This window comes from Hyperolius riggenbachi, chromosome 10 (assembly GCF_040937935.1).
Source record: "Hyperolius riggenbachi isolate aHypRig1 chromosome 10, aHypRig1.pri, whole genome shotgun sequence".
In the NCBI taxonomy this organism is placed as follows: Eukaryota; Metazoa; Chordata; class Amphibia; order Anura; family Hyperoliidae; genus Hyperolius; species Hyperolius riggenbachi.
The window spans coordinates 135489602-135506978 of NC_090655.1; the positions used below are offsets into that span (position 1 = coordinate 135489602).

The window sequence follows — 17377 nt, forward strand, 5'->3', positions numbered from 1 at the left end:
GGGGCAGGGCCGACATGGCTGCTTCTGTGTTTCTATTAGTTGGAGGGAGGAGACAGCTCGCAAGAGGCACACACAGAGAGAGGGAAGGAGAGAGAGGTCTGGGATTTTTGTCTATGTGACACAGGACATAACTGCTTGTAATTAGCTCTTAACCATTTGCCGCATCCTGACTTAAAACGTCCTGTTTGAGCCTGTTAATGGAAACAGGACATTTTAATATGTCGCGCATTCCTGCTGCCGCTCCGCACGTGTGCACGCGGCTCCCACCACAGTTTACGTCGGGATTCCGTGTTCAGCGGTTGTGGAAGAGGACCGAGCGGTCCTCTACCCAATCGCAATGCCTGGAATGAATGGACGTGACCATGATCAGCGGCCACGTCAATTCATAAAACAGGAAACAGTCAGCTAGTTAAATGTAAGAAAAAAAAAACATTTCTTATAACCGGGGAAAGTGTTTACTAGCGCCATCTTGTGGCCAAAAAGTAAAATTGCATATACATGCACATACATGCATACACAATATTAATAAAATTAATAGCTTACACTTAAAAGGCCACCCCCCCCCCCCCCCCAAAAAAAAAAAACCTAAAAAAAAATACATAAATAGTTGCCTTAGAGACTCAGCTTTTTCTATATTTATAGGGGAAAATTACTTTTACTTTACTACATAGGGGCTTGTAATTATGGACCGGACAAGAATAAAAAACACACAAAACAAACATATACCTATATTTCCAAATAATATATTGTCGCCATACAATGTGATAGGGACATAATTTAAACTGTTTAAAGTGGATCCAGGGTGAACTTTTACTCATTGCAGAATTGTGTTCCTTTCCTATTGTTTATAGGGGATTCCTCAAGCCAAATACTTTTTTGTTTTAATACTCTAATTCCCTATAAACTAAATAAACCACGCCCACGGGTTTTCAGAGAGCCTTGGCAGTAGCAATGGCCCATGGGAGCTCAGTCTGGGCAGGAGGAGGAGGAGTTACTAGCCATTGATTTCAGAGGCAGAGGGGAGGAGGGGGGGTTAGGTTTTTTTCACAGGCTGAGTGCTCAAGATACAGATAAGCTTGCCTCTGTGTAATGTTTACAAACAACTTGGCTGCTGTCATTGTATCACAGGAAGAAATAATCATTTTCTATTAAAGCTGTTTGCAGCTAGTTTTGCTGTGTAAACTATCTAAACTTAAGATAAGATATATAGACAAGTTACTTGTTATAGTTAGTTTTTTATCTCGGATCCGCTTTAATAATCGGGACAACTGGACAAATAAAATGTGTGTTTTATCCACAGGAGAATGTTTTATTTTAGAACTAATGGCAGAAAACTGAGAAATAATGGTTTCCATTCTTTTTTTATTTTTCCTGTTAAAACGCATTTAGAATAAAAAAAAATTCTTAGCAAAATGTACTACCTACAGAAAGTCTAATTGGTGGCTCAAAAAACAAGGTATAGATAAAACAGGTGAAAATTGCTCTGGGCCGTTAAGACAGGCGTCAGACATCTGGTATTTCTGACCATTTGGTAGGACTGAAAAAAACACGACTTTGTAAGGAGGGGGCGGGACCCGGGACAAGGGGCGGAAATTGGGACTGTCCCGCCCAAATCGGGTCTGTTGGACAGTATGCATATAAATCCTGTATACCATTGTGGTCTATAGTGAAAAACTGTCAAGGATCACCTTTGTGCTTGGTTTACAAAGCCATTTCAGTATTATATGGTTCTGCTCCCTCTTGTACTTACTGTTTTAGGTTTTATGTGCTTCTGAAATGTTCATGGCATTAAAGGGACCCTGAAGTTAAAGACATGGAGGCTGCCCTATTTATTTCATTTTAAACCATACCAGATGCTTGGCATTGGTAGTGTATAAATTAAAATCACACACCTGAAACAAGTATGCAGCTAGCTAATCCAGTCAGACTTCAATCAGAAAGTATTACAATGCAGCAAGACATTCTGGCATGTTTATAACAATGCAAATTGACTGACACCATGTTCCTGTCACTTTAGGTTTCCTTAAAAGCATACATAGTTATTTTGTGTAATGTTAACCTCCAATATATATAAGCCATATTGAAGTGGCAGTCTATGGCCTGGTTCTGGTACATTTACCCCCCCTTGGCGGTATGAAAAATACCGCCAGGGGGCAGCGCAGCAGTTTTTTTTTTATTTATTTTTTTAAACCATGTAGCGAGCCCAGGGCTCGCTACATGATATCCGCTGCTCAGCGGCATCCCCCCAGCCCCGCCGATCGCCTCCGGCGATAGGCGATCAGGAAATCCCGTTCAAAGAACGGGATTTCCTGGAGGGCTTCCCCCGTCGCCGTGGCGACGGGGCGGAATGACGTCAGCGACGTCGGGACGTCATTGGGAGACCCGATCCACCCCTTGGTGCTGCCTGGCACTGATTGGCCAGGCAGCGCAGGGGTCTGTGGGGGGGCCGCGCGTCGCACCGGATAGCGGCGATCGGGCGCGCGGCAGCGGCGATCGGGGTGCTGGCGCAGCTAGCAAAGTGCTAGCTGCGTCCAGCAAAAAAAAAATTATGTAAATCGGCCCAGCAGGGCCTGAGCGGCACCCTCCGGCGGCTTACCCAGTGTCACAGACGGGGTTACCGCCAAGGAGGTTAAGGTTAATAACAAAAGTCTACAAATGAATTAAGGGAATGCTGCTGCAAATTCATAGCGATTATGGTTATTCGTGAGTCAAGTAGTGCATTTTAACTGGGAAACACATGAGTACAATCACATCCCCCCCCAAAAAAAATGCCAAATAGACCAAGGAGGTCCATTTAAAGTGAATCCAAGGTGAAAATAAACTGATGATAAACAATTATATGTATCCTCCTACTCCTAAAAATGACTTTTTTTTTTTTACATTTACCATGATTTTATTTTATATTTGAACACTTACAAAGTATATTGATTTACAAAGTATATTGATCATCATTGTCTCTGATCAATGGCGGTCTTCGCCTAGAGTTAAAATACATGAACTATTGACCTTTTTCCCTCTCTCCCCTCCCCTCAGAAGTAGTAATCGGCCAGGAAAACTTATGGTTGTAATTTGCTTATCGGTGAGGTCTACTATATTCTGAAAAGGCAGAAGCTGTCACTTCCATGCCTGATTATTAACTCTTTCAGGCAGCAAAATAAAAGTAAAACAGCCTGGTTATTAAAAAGTTTGCACTGTATATACACGTTTCTCTCATGTCACATGTCGCCTTGGGTACACTGAAGCAAGCCTTAATTACAGATACATAGGTGTTTAAAGGGTTAAAACATCTTCTTGTCTGGCTGCAGCTAAACTTTAAGCAAGATTAAAAAAAAACATGAATGGAAATAGTGTATGATGATGGTGCATTATGATAATTTCACACTGAGTTCAGAGTGGGTGTCTCTTCACCTTTGGAACTTTCAGCATTCTAATTTAGTAGGCAGTAAAGGACAACTTGAACTCAATTTATTTTTATCCAGGTTTAGCAAAAGCCGCTTTTTCAGTGAGATCTTTATAAAAAAAAAAAAAAACCTCAAGCAGTTTAGAAACAAAGTGATTTACTTTCAAATATATTACGTGCAAAATGGAGATTTCATTTAAAACCTGTCTCGTTTTCCAGACTGCCCTTTATTAAAAACAAACATTTAACTAAGGGAACATATAGAGCAACAATTACTGCCTTTCCAAAACAATCGCTAATGATCATTCTAGATGGCAGTTTTAGCAAATAACCACTGTATAGACAAGCCAAGAGTGACCATTCCTGGTTACATATTGCTATTCTGAAGTCCTTCCTCCACTCAAGCTTAAAGTGGGCTTATACTCCCAAAATTAAAATTTCAGTAACTACTCTTAGTTTCATTAAAAAAAAACACATTTGAAAGCATTCCCAAGTATTCCCTCTGTGTAAAATTGTTTATTTTCACTGAAGAGAACCGTGGAAGCTTGCTTATCTCTGGCACCTTGGCAGAGGCAAATATCTTTCTGTGCTTGTGTCTCACTCTACCCCCTCCCTCCCTCTGCTGAAAAAACATGTAACATGCATGTTGAGTACAGAACATCAATTATGCTATTTGTGAAATTTGTGTCTATTACATAGCCTTAATATTGCAGTTATGTAAACTATGTGCACACATGTATATTTTACAGATGTTTTGTGAATATGAAGGCGTCGATTTAAAGGACACCTTACGTGAGATGCGACCTGATGAGATAGACATGGCCTGAGGAAGGCGTGGCTATACGCCGAAACTGGTAGTGACGTTAGACGGCATTCTGTGTCAGGCTGGCAGAGGTTGAGGCAACCTGCTGGAGGTTTTGAGCAATGTGCAGCACATACATACATACATACATGTAAGTGAAATTTTAAAATGTGTGTGATTTATAAACCAAGTTTAATGCACTATCGGAGAGCTCTCTCTCTCTCCCCCACATTCTTGTTTTTCATAGTTACTGGCACCACCCAGTGTGTGAGAGCAGCACCAAGACTATAGTGCACTGTTAAAGTAGAGTGACCAGATTTTTGTGGGTCCAACCTGGGACGGGGGGGGGGGGGGGGGGGGGCGAAAAGTGGGGAGGACTGAGGAGCGCGCAGCAACGAAGACTGCGGCGAAAAATGGGCGTGGCCATGACATTGTATGGGCGGAGCTAACGTAATGATGTAACAGCGAGGCATAAGAAAGCAGTGTTTACGCCATGATGTGGACAAACGAGACTTTGCATCATGGGTGTGCAGAAACTGTGTGATGCTAATAGTATACCGTAACCACAAAGCAGCAAACATAGCCATCTATGACCATTAAATAATAAATGCAGTAACGGTTACCCCGGACACCAGAAAATAAACGCAATAGGCAACATGTCAGCACAAAATAACCGCAATGCGGGCAACATGTCAGTATAAAATAAATGCAATGCGGGCAAACATGTCAGTACAAAGTAAACGCAATGCGGGCAAACATGTCAGTACAAAATAAACGCAATGCGTGCAACATGTCAGTACAAAAGAAACGCAATGCGGGCAAACATTTCACCAGAAAAGAAACGCAATGCGGGCAAACATTTCACCAGAAAAGAAACGCAATGCGGGCAAACATTTCACCAGAAAAGAAACGCAATGCGGGCAAACCTTTCACCAGAAAAGAAACGCAATGCGGGCAAACATTTCACCAGAAAAGAAATGCACTGCGGGCAAACATTTCACTGGAAAAGAAACAATGCGGGCAAACATTTCACCGGAAAAGAAACAATGCGGGCAAACATTTCACCTGTAAAAGAAACAATGCGGGCAAACATTTCACCGGAAAAGAAACAATGCGGGCAAACATTTCACCTGTAAAAGAAACAATGCGGGCAAACATTTCACCTGTAAAAGAAACAATGCGGGCAAACATTTCACCTGTAGAAGAAACAATGCGGGCAAACATTTCACCTGTAGAAGAAACAATGCGGGCAAACATTTAACCTGTAAAAGAAAGCATTGATTTACTCACCTGGCAGAAGTCTCCGGCCTCTGGCGCGCTGCTCCTGGGACCGTCTTACTTCTCCTGCAGTCTCCCGCGCTGACAGGGCTACGGCAAGATGGCGCCCGAAGCCCTGTACTGGAGACACAAATAGGTCTCCAGTACAGGGCTTCGGCAGCCATCTTGCCGTAGCCCTGCTCTGCCGGTGTCGGAACAGACACCAGAAGAGGAGGCTGGAGCGGGGCTGCAGGCAATTAACTGGCACGGCGTCTATAGACGCCGCTGCCAGTTCATTGAGGAGAGAGTGGCCAGAGTCCCGAGGCCGGGACGTTTCCCGGGACCTCATTAAGCCTGGGACAGCAGACCCCGAATCCGGGACGCGTCCCGGGCAATACGGGACGTCTGGTCACTCTAGTTAAAGGGCCATAGCTGCATTATTGAGCGCAAGTTTGTGGTCACTTCCTGGGAAAGCAGAGAACAGTGTGACAAATTCCAACTATAAAACACTTTCCTAGCAGAAAGTGGCTACTGAGAGCAAGAAAGAGGTAAAAAGGGGAATTTCTTATCAGTGAGGGTCACACTGTAGTCACTTCCTGTCTGAGTCAGCCACTTACATACCTGATATTTAACTCTTTCAGGCAGAGAAAGAAAAAAATGAACACAGCATAGCCATTTGTGTGCTGGTCACTGTACATACACATGTCTATCACATGTCACTTCGAGTATCCTTTAAATTAATTAGGCCAGGAAAGTTTCCGTACACATGCAATTTGAATTGGCCAATGATTTTCCAATTTTACCATTTCCATCCAGTATAAAAGCTTACTTGCAACAATTTGTACTTAGTATTCAAAATCTGTTGCCTCTCATACTACATGGAGGTAATAAAAGCGGTTATTGAGTGGCCAAGCAAAATTGGATGTGTGTATGTACTAAGGGTGCACCTAAGGGGTCAGCATCACAGAATACATGTTTATTGCACTGCTATGCATGGCTGTAACATGGACAGGATGTACAGTATTTCGGTTCACTGACTTCTAGAAATAATGCATTATACAATCACTGCACTAAACTGCTTTTTAACGCCATCCCCACAGACAACATACAAGCATTCATTGTTCCAGCTTCTCATTTTACATTATCTCAAGACAATAAACAAGTCTCAGAAAAAATGAAGATCACCATAGCTTTGACCTTTTAAGGCCTAGCTGGAAGTGTGCTCACTTACATCTGCAATCTCCTATATGAAATGTACAGCAAAGATCTGAGTGTGTATGCCAATTACCCAGAGGCCAGAAACAATAGCATTTCCCTGGCTGAGACAAAAATACCCAGCAAACATTTATTTTATTTAATGTTTAAAACAGTCACATTTAATTTCAAGGATGATTGCCTATGCTGATATATGAACGGTTTGTTGCTCTGACGACTGAAGGTTTGCACATCAGCAACTATAAACTGACACCAGAAGACTTGAGAGATAGTAAACAGATGCATACTGTTCATAAGCATGTATAAAGGATGGATAGATAGATAGATAGATAGATAGATAGATAGATAGATAGATAGATAGATAGATAGATAGATATCAGACATATTAAAGTGGCACTGAAGCAAAACAAAATAAAAAAAATTATGATATAATGAATTGCATGTGTAGTACAGATAATTCATTGAACATTAGTAGCAAAGAAAAAAAAGTCCAATATTTGCAGTTTAAAAACTACACTATTTTAAACTATGAAACAGAGCAGAGCTAATGACCCTTTGACTTTTCCTGCAGTAAAACCTTAAACTAACAAGGAACAGTGAGAGAAAGGTTGAGATAAGTGCTTCAGAAAACAGCACTGTAGCCGACCAAGCTTGGTTGGAGAGCTCAAAGAAGCTCTTTTGCAAAGATACCTGAAGTTTAACTCTCCTTGTACTGGAAACCATATGAGACTCATATCTGTGCTGCTAGTATTTTATTTCTTAGCTGTACTACACAAAACAAATCATATCACAAATGTATCTTCACTTCAGATTCCCTTTAAGCATTGGAAAATTAAAATATCATAGCTGCAAAGTAATATCAAAATGATTTACAGACTTAGGAAACCTAAACTGAGGAGGATATGGATTTTTCCTGTTAGAGTAATACCAGTTGCCTGACTCTCCTGCCGATCCTGTGTCTCTAATACTTTTAGCCACAGCCCCTCAACAAGAATGCAGTTCAGGTGCTCTGACTGAAGCCAGACTGGATTAGCTGCATGCTTGTTTCAGGTCTGTGATTCAGCCTCTACTGCAGCTAAAGAGAGCAGCCGGACTGCCAGGCAACTGGTATTGTTTAAAAGGAAACATCCATATCCCTCTCAGTTTAGGTTCCCTTTAAATAGGCACTATGGCTAAATTCTTCATTTTAAGTTCCTTTAACATAAATATTTATATGTGTAGCAATGTTAATGATCTGTATTGTGGCTGATGAAAAGGGTTTTTTACACTGCCAGTACACATATATAGCTAAGGAGTCACGTCGGGAAGATTTACCTTGCTGACGCCGATCAGCATAATCCATTGTGTGATAGGAGGCATCTGTAACTGTTCTCCATGTTGTCGTTCTATCTCTCCCCCCAGGTCCGCTCAGATAGGTTTATCCCAACTTGTAACGCCCAACTCCAGTTGTGTGCAGGCTGCAGCCGCCGTACAGCGCAGGACGGCTCTATAGTTCCACGCTGCTCACTAAGGACCCCTGATTTGAATCTGGTTACCACAGCAATGGACAACAATAGGTGTCCATAGCTGTGCCAGCTTCAAATCAGGGGTCCTTAGCGAGCAGCGTGGAACTACAGAGCCGTCCTGCACTGTACGGCGGCTGCAGCCTGCACACAGCTCGAATTGGGAGTTACAAGTTGGGATAAATCTATCTGAGCAGATCCGGGGGTAGAGATTTAACAGCAACAATGGATTATGCAGATCGGCGTCAGCAAGGTAAATCTTCCCGACGTGACTCCTTAGCTATATATGTGTACTGGCAGTGTAAAAAATCCTTTTCATCAGCCACACTACATATTGCTACACATACAAATATTTATGTTAAAGGAACTTAAAATGAACAATTTAGCCATAGTGCCCCTTTAAGAGGCCACCGAATAGTACCTAAACTGCAAACAAATCAGACTAAGGGCTCTTTTCCACTAGCAACGTCTTGACCATGTGATTCCAATCGCTATAGGGATCACAAAATGCTAGGTACTCCACTAATAGAAAGCTATCAGTGTGATGCATTTGTGACACGCCCTTTCCCCCTTTAAGCTGCAATCCTTGTGCTACAATTTTAGTGTGCAGAATAGCAATTGCACCAGTATGCGGTTTTTTTTTTCATTTTTTAATTCAAAGATCCGTCCCCCTAGCCAATCCCCCCCCCCCCCCCCCACACACCCTTTTTATTCTGTTGGACAACTGAAACACACTACAATCACATTGTGCATCTGATGGACAAAAATAACTGAGGAATTGCTGTAATGGAAAATGGGAGAGAAGCTATTGAATTGCAGTGTAAATGCAGTTGCGTTTTTCAATGGAAAACAGCCTTTATGAGATATTCTGCAGTTAATGTTCTCAGAGAGACACTGGAAGTCAGAAAGCTAGACATTTTTGGACCTAATCACTCAACCCACAGGAACGACTGCGCTCTAACTTCTACATTGGTGGAGGGTCCTGCTACAAAGTTGGGATAGGAAAAAAAGTGCAACCAGAAAAGATGGAACAGAACTAGCCAACACCATTTGCTGTCAACACAGGATGAAGTCTCAGCATGCAGACTAGGGGAAGCCAATCAGGCATCTCTTCCTACCAATGAGATTCTACCTCTCCTGTGCAAATCAGACCATAGAACGTATTATCTGAGCCATTTCATTCTTCATGTAAGTTTAAGAATAGCAACTTTTTTTTTCATTTACTGATGTGTATTTTCCAAAGAGCAATGAAAAAACATAGCATTGAATGTTGAAATGCCAACAAGCTTTTGCAAACCTAAACACACATTGACCATACTCACAGGTTAAAGGGAAGCTAAAGTAAGAGGGATATAGAGGCTGCCATATTTATTCCTTTTTTATATATTCCTTTTATACAATACCAGTTGCCCCTTTGCCCCACTGATGATCACTTTGGCTGTAGTAGAGTCTGACAAGATTAGCCGCATTCTGGTTTCAGGTGTGCGATTTAAACGCAAGATCCGCATGCTTGCTCAGGGTCTATGGCTAAAACTATAATAACCCGATAATAATCTGAACATTTGTATAGCGCTTTTCTCCTGTCAGACTCAAAGCGTTCAAAAATATTGGAGGTAGAGGACAACCAGGTAACTGGTGCTGTATAAAAGGAAATAAATATGGCAGCCTCCACATCCATTTCACTTCAGGTGTCATTTAAACTTCAAAGCCCATTCCTCTAATACATACGGACGTTTTAGATCCCTCCTATCCATACCCACCCATCCCATGCTAGACTGATAGTGCAGGTATACACATTTAGAACTTATCTCGCATTGTAAGTCATCAGAGGGTACATTGGCATCAATTCACTACTCTTTATCAAACACTTTATCAAACGTTTGATAATTTACCTCATGGGTAAAATCTAGTTTTGAATTCACTAAGGTGTTATAGATTTATTGAAGGTTTTATCGATAAAACATTTGATAAATCTATAACACCTTAGTGAATTCAAAATTAGATTTTACCCATGAGGTAAATTATCAAACGTTTGATAAAGTGTTTGATAAAGCTTAGTTAATTGAGGCCATTATGTCTTTATAATCTGTGGGGTCTTGGTAGTGTATGAAAACCACACATTTTTGATAGTACTTTTGCACTCCTCTGAGAGAACACAGCATTTATTCAGCCTCTGATCTTATTTGCCCTTTGGAACCAACCTTTTATAGATGGGGATTTAAATCTACGCCATCTGGCCGGTATTGTCCTTTTGGCCGAATTCAACAGAAAATGGGCTGGGGTTTAAACAATTTAGTGTTATGAAGCAAGATAAGCCATAGGACAGAAAGCAATTTTTCATACATATTTTATTTTAAAGCGCTATAATATTGTGTTAAAGATGAACAATTTAATATTCACCATCCCATTGTTGTATATGAAACCTTCATCAATGAACAGTAATTAATGAAACCATAAAATCCAGATTTCTAAATTAAAAAAAACAGATTACTTACCAACTGGTGTATCTTCATTAATAAGCAAGTATGCATCAAAGAAGAAATTTGTAAAAAATGGTAATCTGTTGTACTTTTGTGCCAAACCTAAGAAAGAACATACAAAAAAAAAAGGTCAGTGTATTACCAGTGGCCAGGTAAAGTACAGCTGAAACGGTGTATGGTAGCTACGTAGCGTGGATCAGGGGGGCTGGCCCTAGAGCTGCGCAGCCGCACTCGCAGCCAGGCGGACTGCGCAGCCGCGGCCAAAGGAAGCGGCCATATTGCGGGTGGCAGGAGAGCCCGACCTGGGCCGTGGGGTCGGCAGCCGGCCCGGGGGGCTAATGAGCGGGGGGACCCGGCGGATCGGCACGGAGGGCGCGGACGGCGTCCTCCGTGCCATAAAAGATGAGGCAGGTAATTTACTTTTTTTTAGCATTTTCGCCTCGTAAGTCCTTTAAGAAAATGGAATTTATTTGTGGTTAAAGGTAAACTTCAGGCACTCGGTGCATCCAGAAATGGACAGATATTAACCCATCAGATGGCATCTTTAGATCTCTGTCTGAAGATAGGCATTCATTAAAAGGAAATTAGTATTATAGGCTCATCCAATACAAAGGTCAGAGCATGGGCGTAACTAGACATCACTGGGCCCCCTACAAAACTTTGGATGCCCCCCCCCCCCCATCCCCCTCGCTTTCTGCACAGGAAAACTGAAGACCAATGTGTTTCCCCCATGCAGATAAAAACACGTAGCCTTAAAGAGACTCTGTAACAACAAAAACCTCCCCTGGGGGGTACTCACCTCGGATGGGGGAAGCCTCCGGATCCTAATGAGGCTTCCCACGCCGTCCTCTGTCCCACGGGGGTCTCGCCGCAGCCCTCCGAACAGCCGGCGACTGTGCCGACTGTCAGTTCAATATTTACCTTTGCTGGCTCCAGCGGGGGCGCTGTGGCGACTTTCGGCACGGAAATAGACGGAAATACCCGATCTCCGTCGGGTCCGCTCTACTGCGCAGGCGCCGGAAACTTGCACCTGTGCAGTAGAGCAGACCCGACGGCGATCGGGTATTTCCGCCTACTTCGGCGCCGAGAGGCATCAGAGCGCCTGCGCAGGAGCCAGGAAGGTAAATATTGCATCACGGCTGTACGGAGGGCTACAGCGAGACCCCCGAGGGATGCAGGACAGCGTGGGAAGCCTCATTAGGATCCTGAGGCTTCCCCCACCCGAGGTGAGTACCCCCCAGGGGCCGTTTTGTCGTTACAGTTCCTCTTTAAAGTGAACCTAAGGTGAGAGGGATTTAAAAGGATAAAATCCATATCCTTCTCACTTTAGGTTCACTTTAAAGGTAATGTCAGGCAATCTATGCTACCCCCAGAACCACTTACCCGGGGCTTCCTCCAGCCCCTTACAGCCAACAAGTCCCTCGTCGCAGCTCTGCTCACAGCACATACATACACACACAGCCCTATTATTTTACTACATGAGAGCACATGCTATATAGAGGAACAACGTCATGCTGAACAGAAGATATAGGGCTTGTTTCACAAAGCTGTTATAACTCTTATCATGGTCGCGCTAGTGTTTTGCGCACTTCATAACACGCCTACAGCTGCCGTACGGCCACGAGTTTGCACGCAAATTCACATTTTTGAGCGAAAAAGTTATGCGCGCTATACCGCTAGCGCAACCGTGATAAGAGTTATCACGGCTTTGTGAATCAAGCCCATAGTATTCACTGTAACTTTGGCAAAACATTCAGAATGTCACTGATTGATACTGTTATTATAGGTTCTTGGACTCAGTATGAGACAAGCTCTCAATGAGGCAGTGACAGTCAGACATCAATCTTACCCACTCCACTGTATCTGTGATCAGACACCATAAGGTCACTAGCCTATGTGTGATAAGAATCTAGGAATCTCTTCTGAGGTAAGGTCTACAACTTTGTTTCAACCTATGACTCCTTTGTTTGTAATGTTGTACATGAAGTCATCAGAGTTTTGCTGCAGTGTGAGACAGATGTTTTTTACAAACCCTAGGGGGCAGGGACAGTGTACAAATTCCAAAGTGTGTACGATTCCTTATCTTTGTGGTGGACACATACAGTCAATATAACAATGGTACGAGAGCAGGATAAGTTTTCTCTCCATGCCCTTAGTTGTCAGTCTCTCAAACTTTTCCCCCACGGGGCCCCCTGTGGCTTCCGGGCCCCCCTGCGGAGGCATCTCTTGCAGGGTCTATTGTTACGCCCCTAGGTCAGAGTATGGTTACCCTGTGATAAAGTTGCCACTTTTTTCCTTTACTGGACTCTTATTAGCTTAAAGAGGAACCGTAGTAAAAATAATGTGATAAAAAAAGTGCTTCATTTTTACAATAATGATGTATAAATGATTTAGTCAGTGTTTGCCCATTGTAAAGTATTTAAAATCCCTGATTTATATTCTGACATTTATCACGTGACATTTTCACTGCTGGCAAGTGATGTAGCTGCTGTTTTGGCAGTTGGAAACTGCTGTAAACAGCTATTTTTTCTGCAATGCAACAGGGTTTACAGACAGGAAACTGCCAACAGTACGTACTCAGAATTTCTTTGTGGGAGGGGTTTCACCACAATATCAGTCACACAGTGCCCCCTGATGGTCTGTTTGTGAAAAGGAATAGATTTCTCATGTAAAAGGGGGTATCAGCTACTGATTGGGATAAAGTTCAATTCTTGGTCAGAGTTTCTATTTAACAGCTTTCTGTAACTGGAATCAGTTAAAACCTTTGTTATGTTTGATCAGCTACAATTAAGCTCTTTACACTGTGCTAGATGCTAAAGGAAGGCTGTGCAGTTCTGGCGGAACACGTACAAGGCTTCCTTGATGATCATGGTTCCAGACCGAGTCGTTCGTCAGAGGTTGAAGGTCCAAAGCAAGATAAAGCAATGTCAGGGTAACCATTTGGTCATTCCTCCCATTCACTTCACTGTACAATACCACTGACTGAATACCTTCAGGGGTCTCATTACTTTTGGCTATTGTTTGCCTAGACATTTTTGTCTCATAGACCTGCGTTGTTGAGCTGTTTGTTTTGTGGCGCAAGGACTGTAGAGCTGTTACTTACATATGCTAATTTGTGCTCTCATATATTCTGTATACATATGTATGAACGGATATAGTTGTGTTTATTTGCAGTGATATTTGGGAATACCAGCTTTTATCCTTTCATATTTAATCCTTTTCATCCTTCTCTCACTTTGTAATAACTGTTTAACACACGAGTTTCTATTGTTCGTGATTTAAAGTAAAACAGCAACAATTGGAAGACCCTTACAAACTAGCGATGGAATAATCCAGTAATTTGATAAATAGAGACAACTGTGCCAATCAATTTATAGCAAATAAATTATAAAGGTTTAACTATGTCTCAATGTCCTTGTATGTGTCCGTAAAAGCAAGCCTGACATAAGAGAAGCAACTAGGCCCCATTCACACCTGAGATTGAAAAATGCCTGCTGAATGCGTTCGCAATTTTTGCAATGGGACCTTGCATCGATTGCACGGTGATTGTGCTTTGCATTTCTATTCAAAGAGAATGTTCTCACAATCGCTTCAAAAATGCAACATGCAGCACATGTGCAATTTACACTAATTGCAAGTGCTGCCCTGAGAAGGGAAAAAAGGGATACATAGTACATACACAGCACTTTGCTCATCACCGACTATCAGCAAACACAGAAACACTGCAGAACAGTGCCACAGTGTGAATGGGACCTTTTAGGGCCGCTTAGCCATTGAACAGATCCTCTGCCTAGTTCTTTTTAAAAAAAAAAAAGAAAAGTGGCCTGAGTAGCCAAGTTCAAACTTCACTGTGACTTCACAGACCACATGCTTGTTGCAGGCATTTAACCCAAACTAGTAATTCTCATCAGGTCAGGCAAGTGGCAGGTTTAAAACTCTATACTCTAAAGGTTTCCTTTAAATTCAATCACATGTAAGACCAAATATACCATATAGGAGTTCTTTAAACCAACAAAGCGTTTTCTATCAAATTGATTCTTGATAAATGTTTTATGAAACCACTCTATTGGCTGCTAAGATTACTACATCAGTTTTGACAGATCTGTATTCTGCATACATTTAACATAAGCTTGTTTTGGGTTCCACTGAATAGCTTTTGCTTATTCTTTAAAATAGAAAAAGCGATTGGGATAGAAAACTATACACAGCTCATTATTGCCTTCACAGGAGAGGTTCAGATACACCATAATACAATTCAAATATTCATTCACGATTTATACCAGAAGATTTCTGCATGGGTGAATGTGCTCTGCTTGCTCAGCCCTTGTTGCCACAACTATTGATATTTACACACTATCAACTCTTCCAGCAACTACATCTGGTTTTTAATTTCTTTGCTCACTAATGGAGCAACGATATCGAGGAGCGATTTAAGAATGAGTTTAACTATGCTAATGCTTATGAAATCTTAACACATAAAATAACTTCCATGTATACAGTTTATAACTGCATTGAATTACATAACCTTTGTGATATTCTAGGGGGAAGTTGATAACATTTAGGTAGATCAGATCATAGTATAGAAGGGTTACAACTTGCCAGCCAGTAAGACTTTTAGGGTTACATTAACTCCGCTTTATCGGTCAGCCCATCATTGTCCATAACAAAAAAAATATATACCACACTGGGAATTCAGCAGGGAATACAAGATTCACCGCTTTCTGCTTCTGTACCAGCCCTCCTCTCCTGGGTTATCTCTGTGGTCACTCACCACGAGCCTAATGGCTGTCTTCCACTCAGTTGTTCAGACTTCATCTGGATCTCCAGTACTGGAGTTCCACTCACTCTAGCACTTTGGTTGCTTCTCTGCTACATCAGACTGTGCAGCCTCTCTCGGCTACATCAGCTCTTGAGGAGCCTCCTTGCTCCACTCACAGATCGCTGCTCACTGCATACTAAGAGCTGCATTCTATTATGCAACTACAGTTGAGCTGATTAAAACTCCTTCTGCCAGACTCAGGCCTGGACTTAGAGTGGTATGTAAGGCTCACCCTTCTCCCAATACACAGCGATCTTGGATCCCAAAAGAATCTGATTGATAGTGGAGTTGCTAACTTACAACAACCACCATCATCATCATCATCATTATCCAGGTTGTTTTTCTCTAAATCCAGTCCAGAACAAAGCAGACATCTGCACTGAACTTTATTGTATATTATTCAAGTTATCAGTTTTGTTAATTGTGAGATTGTAAATTGTGAACACTTCAAGAGAACCTGATGCGTTAGAAAAAGAACCCCCCCCCCCCCCCCCAAAAAAAAGAGAGAATTAGAAAAAGGAGAACGAGAAAAGGATCCAGAGGCTTCCCACGCTGTCCTCTGCTGCTGTCCAGGACCCTCCTTAAAGGAAACCAGATCTACTTACCTGGGGCTTCCTCCAGCCCCTGGAAGCCAATGTGTACCTCGCCAGGTCGCCAGCTGCTACAGAGGGGAACCCGGGACAATGGCTGGGAGCGGAGAGGGAGACATTGGCTGCCAGGGGCTGAAGGAAGCCTCATGTAAGTACATCTGGTGTTTCCATTGGGGCCCCAATCCTCTTCCGACAAGCACGGCAGAGCTGCAGCCACGTCAGTGGAGTAGCAAGAAGCTGATAGCGCACAACCAGCTTGTTAATTGTGCAGGTGCGGCCGTACAGCTGCGCTCGTGCTTTAAGAGGAGCGAGGCCCTGTGCACTGCTGTGCTGCTCTGCAATGCAAGTTGGGATGAGGAAAGCCCCCAAAATCCACAGCTCCCCCCACCCCAGGATATAGTTATGCTGTTGAACATATGTACTGAAATGGAAATTAGATGGTATTTAAAGGTCTTTATAAAGTAACACTAGGATATTAATATGGTTTTGAAGTGTTTGTAACCACTTCAGCCTACGAGTTGTTTCACTATAAGATCATAGTTTGATTGTTAGAGTGTGTTAAAAGAACCACCATTAATAAACATAATTGCATATTAAAGAGAATCTGTATTGTTAAAATCGCACAAAAGTAAACATACCAGTGCGTTAGGGGACTTCTCCTATTACCCTCTGTCACAATTTCGCCGCTCCTCGCCGCATTAAAAGTGGTTAACCACCCTGGCGTTCTGATTAAATCGCCAGGGTGGCTGCGGGAGGGTTTTTTTTAAATAAAAAAAAAACTATTTCATGCAGCCAACTGAAAGTTGGCTGCATGAAAGCCCACTAGAGGGCGCTCCGGAGGCGATCTTCCGATCGCCTCCGGCGCCCAGAATAAACAAGGAAGGCCGCAATGAGCGGCCTTCCTTGTTTTGCTTATATCGTCGCCATAGCGACGAGCGGAGTGACGTCATCGACGTCAGCCGACGTCCTGACGTCAGCCGCCTCCGATCCAGCCCTTAGCGCTGGCCGGAACTTTTTGTTCCGGCTGCGCAGGGCTCAGGCGGCTAGGGGGGCCCTCTTTCGCCGCTGCTCGCGGCGAATCGCCGCAGAGCGGCGGCGATCAGGCAGCACACGCGGCTGGCAAAGTGCCGGCTGCGTGTGCTGCTTTTTATTTCATTAAAATCGGCCCAGCAGGGCCTGAGCGGCAGCCGCTGGCGGTGTTGGACGAGCTGAGCTCGTCCAGACCGCTCAGCTGGTTAAAAACCGTTTTAAAAAGTTTGTTTATAAACAAACAAAATGGCCACCAAAACAGGAAGTAGGTTGATGTACAGTA

General features: G+C 42.9%; 1 protein-coding gene across 7 annotated transcripts in view; it reads right to left on the reverse strand.

Moving 5' to 3' along the window:
* CDH23 (cadherin related 23) overlaps positions 1 to 17377 on the reverse strand; it is a 1682716-nt gene that overhangs the window by 1506401 nt on the left and 158938 nt on the right. For all 7 annotated transcript variants that reach the window (XM_068258239.1, XM_068258233.1, XM_068258238.1 and 4 more), the window contains exon 3: positions 10672 to 10758. In XM_068258239.1, coding sequence (XP_068114340.1) covers positions 10672 to 10758 — 87 coding nt within the window. The remainder of the gene's footprint in view (positions 1 to 10671; positions 10759 to 17377) is intronic.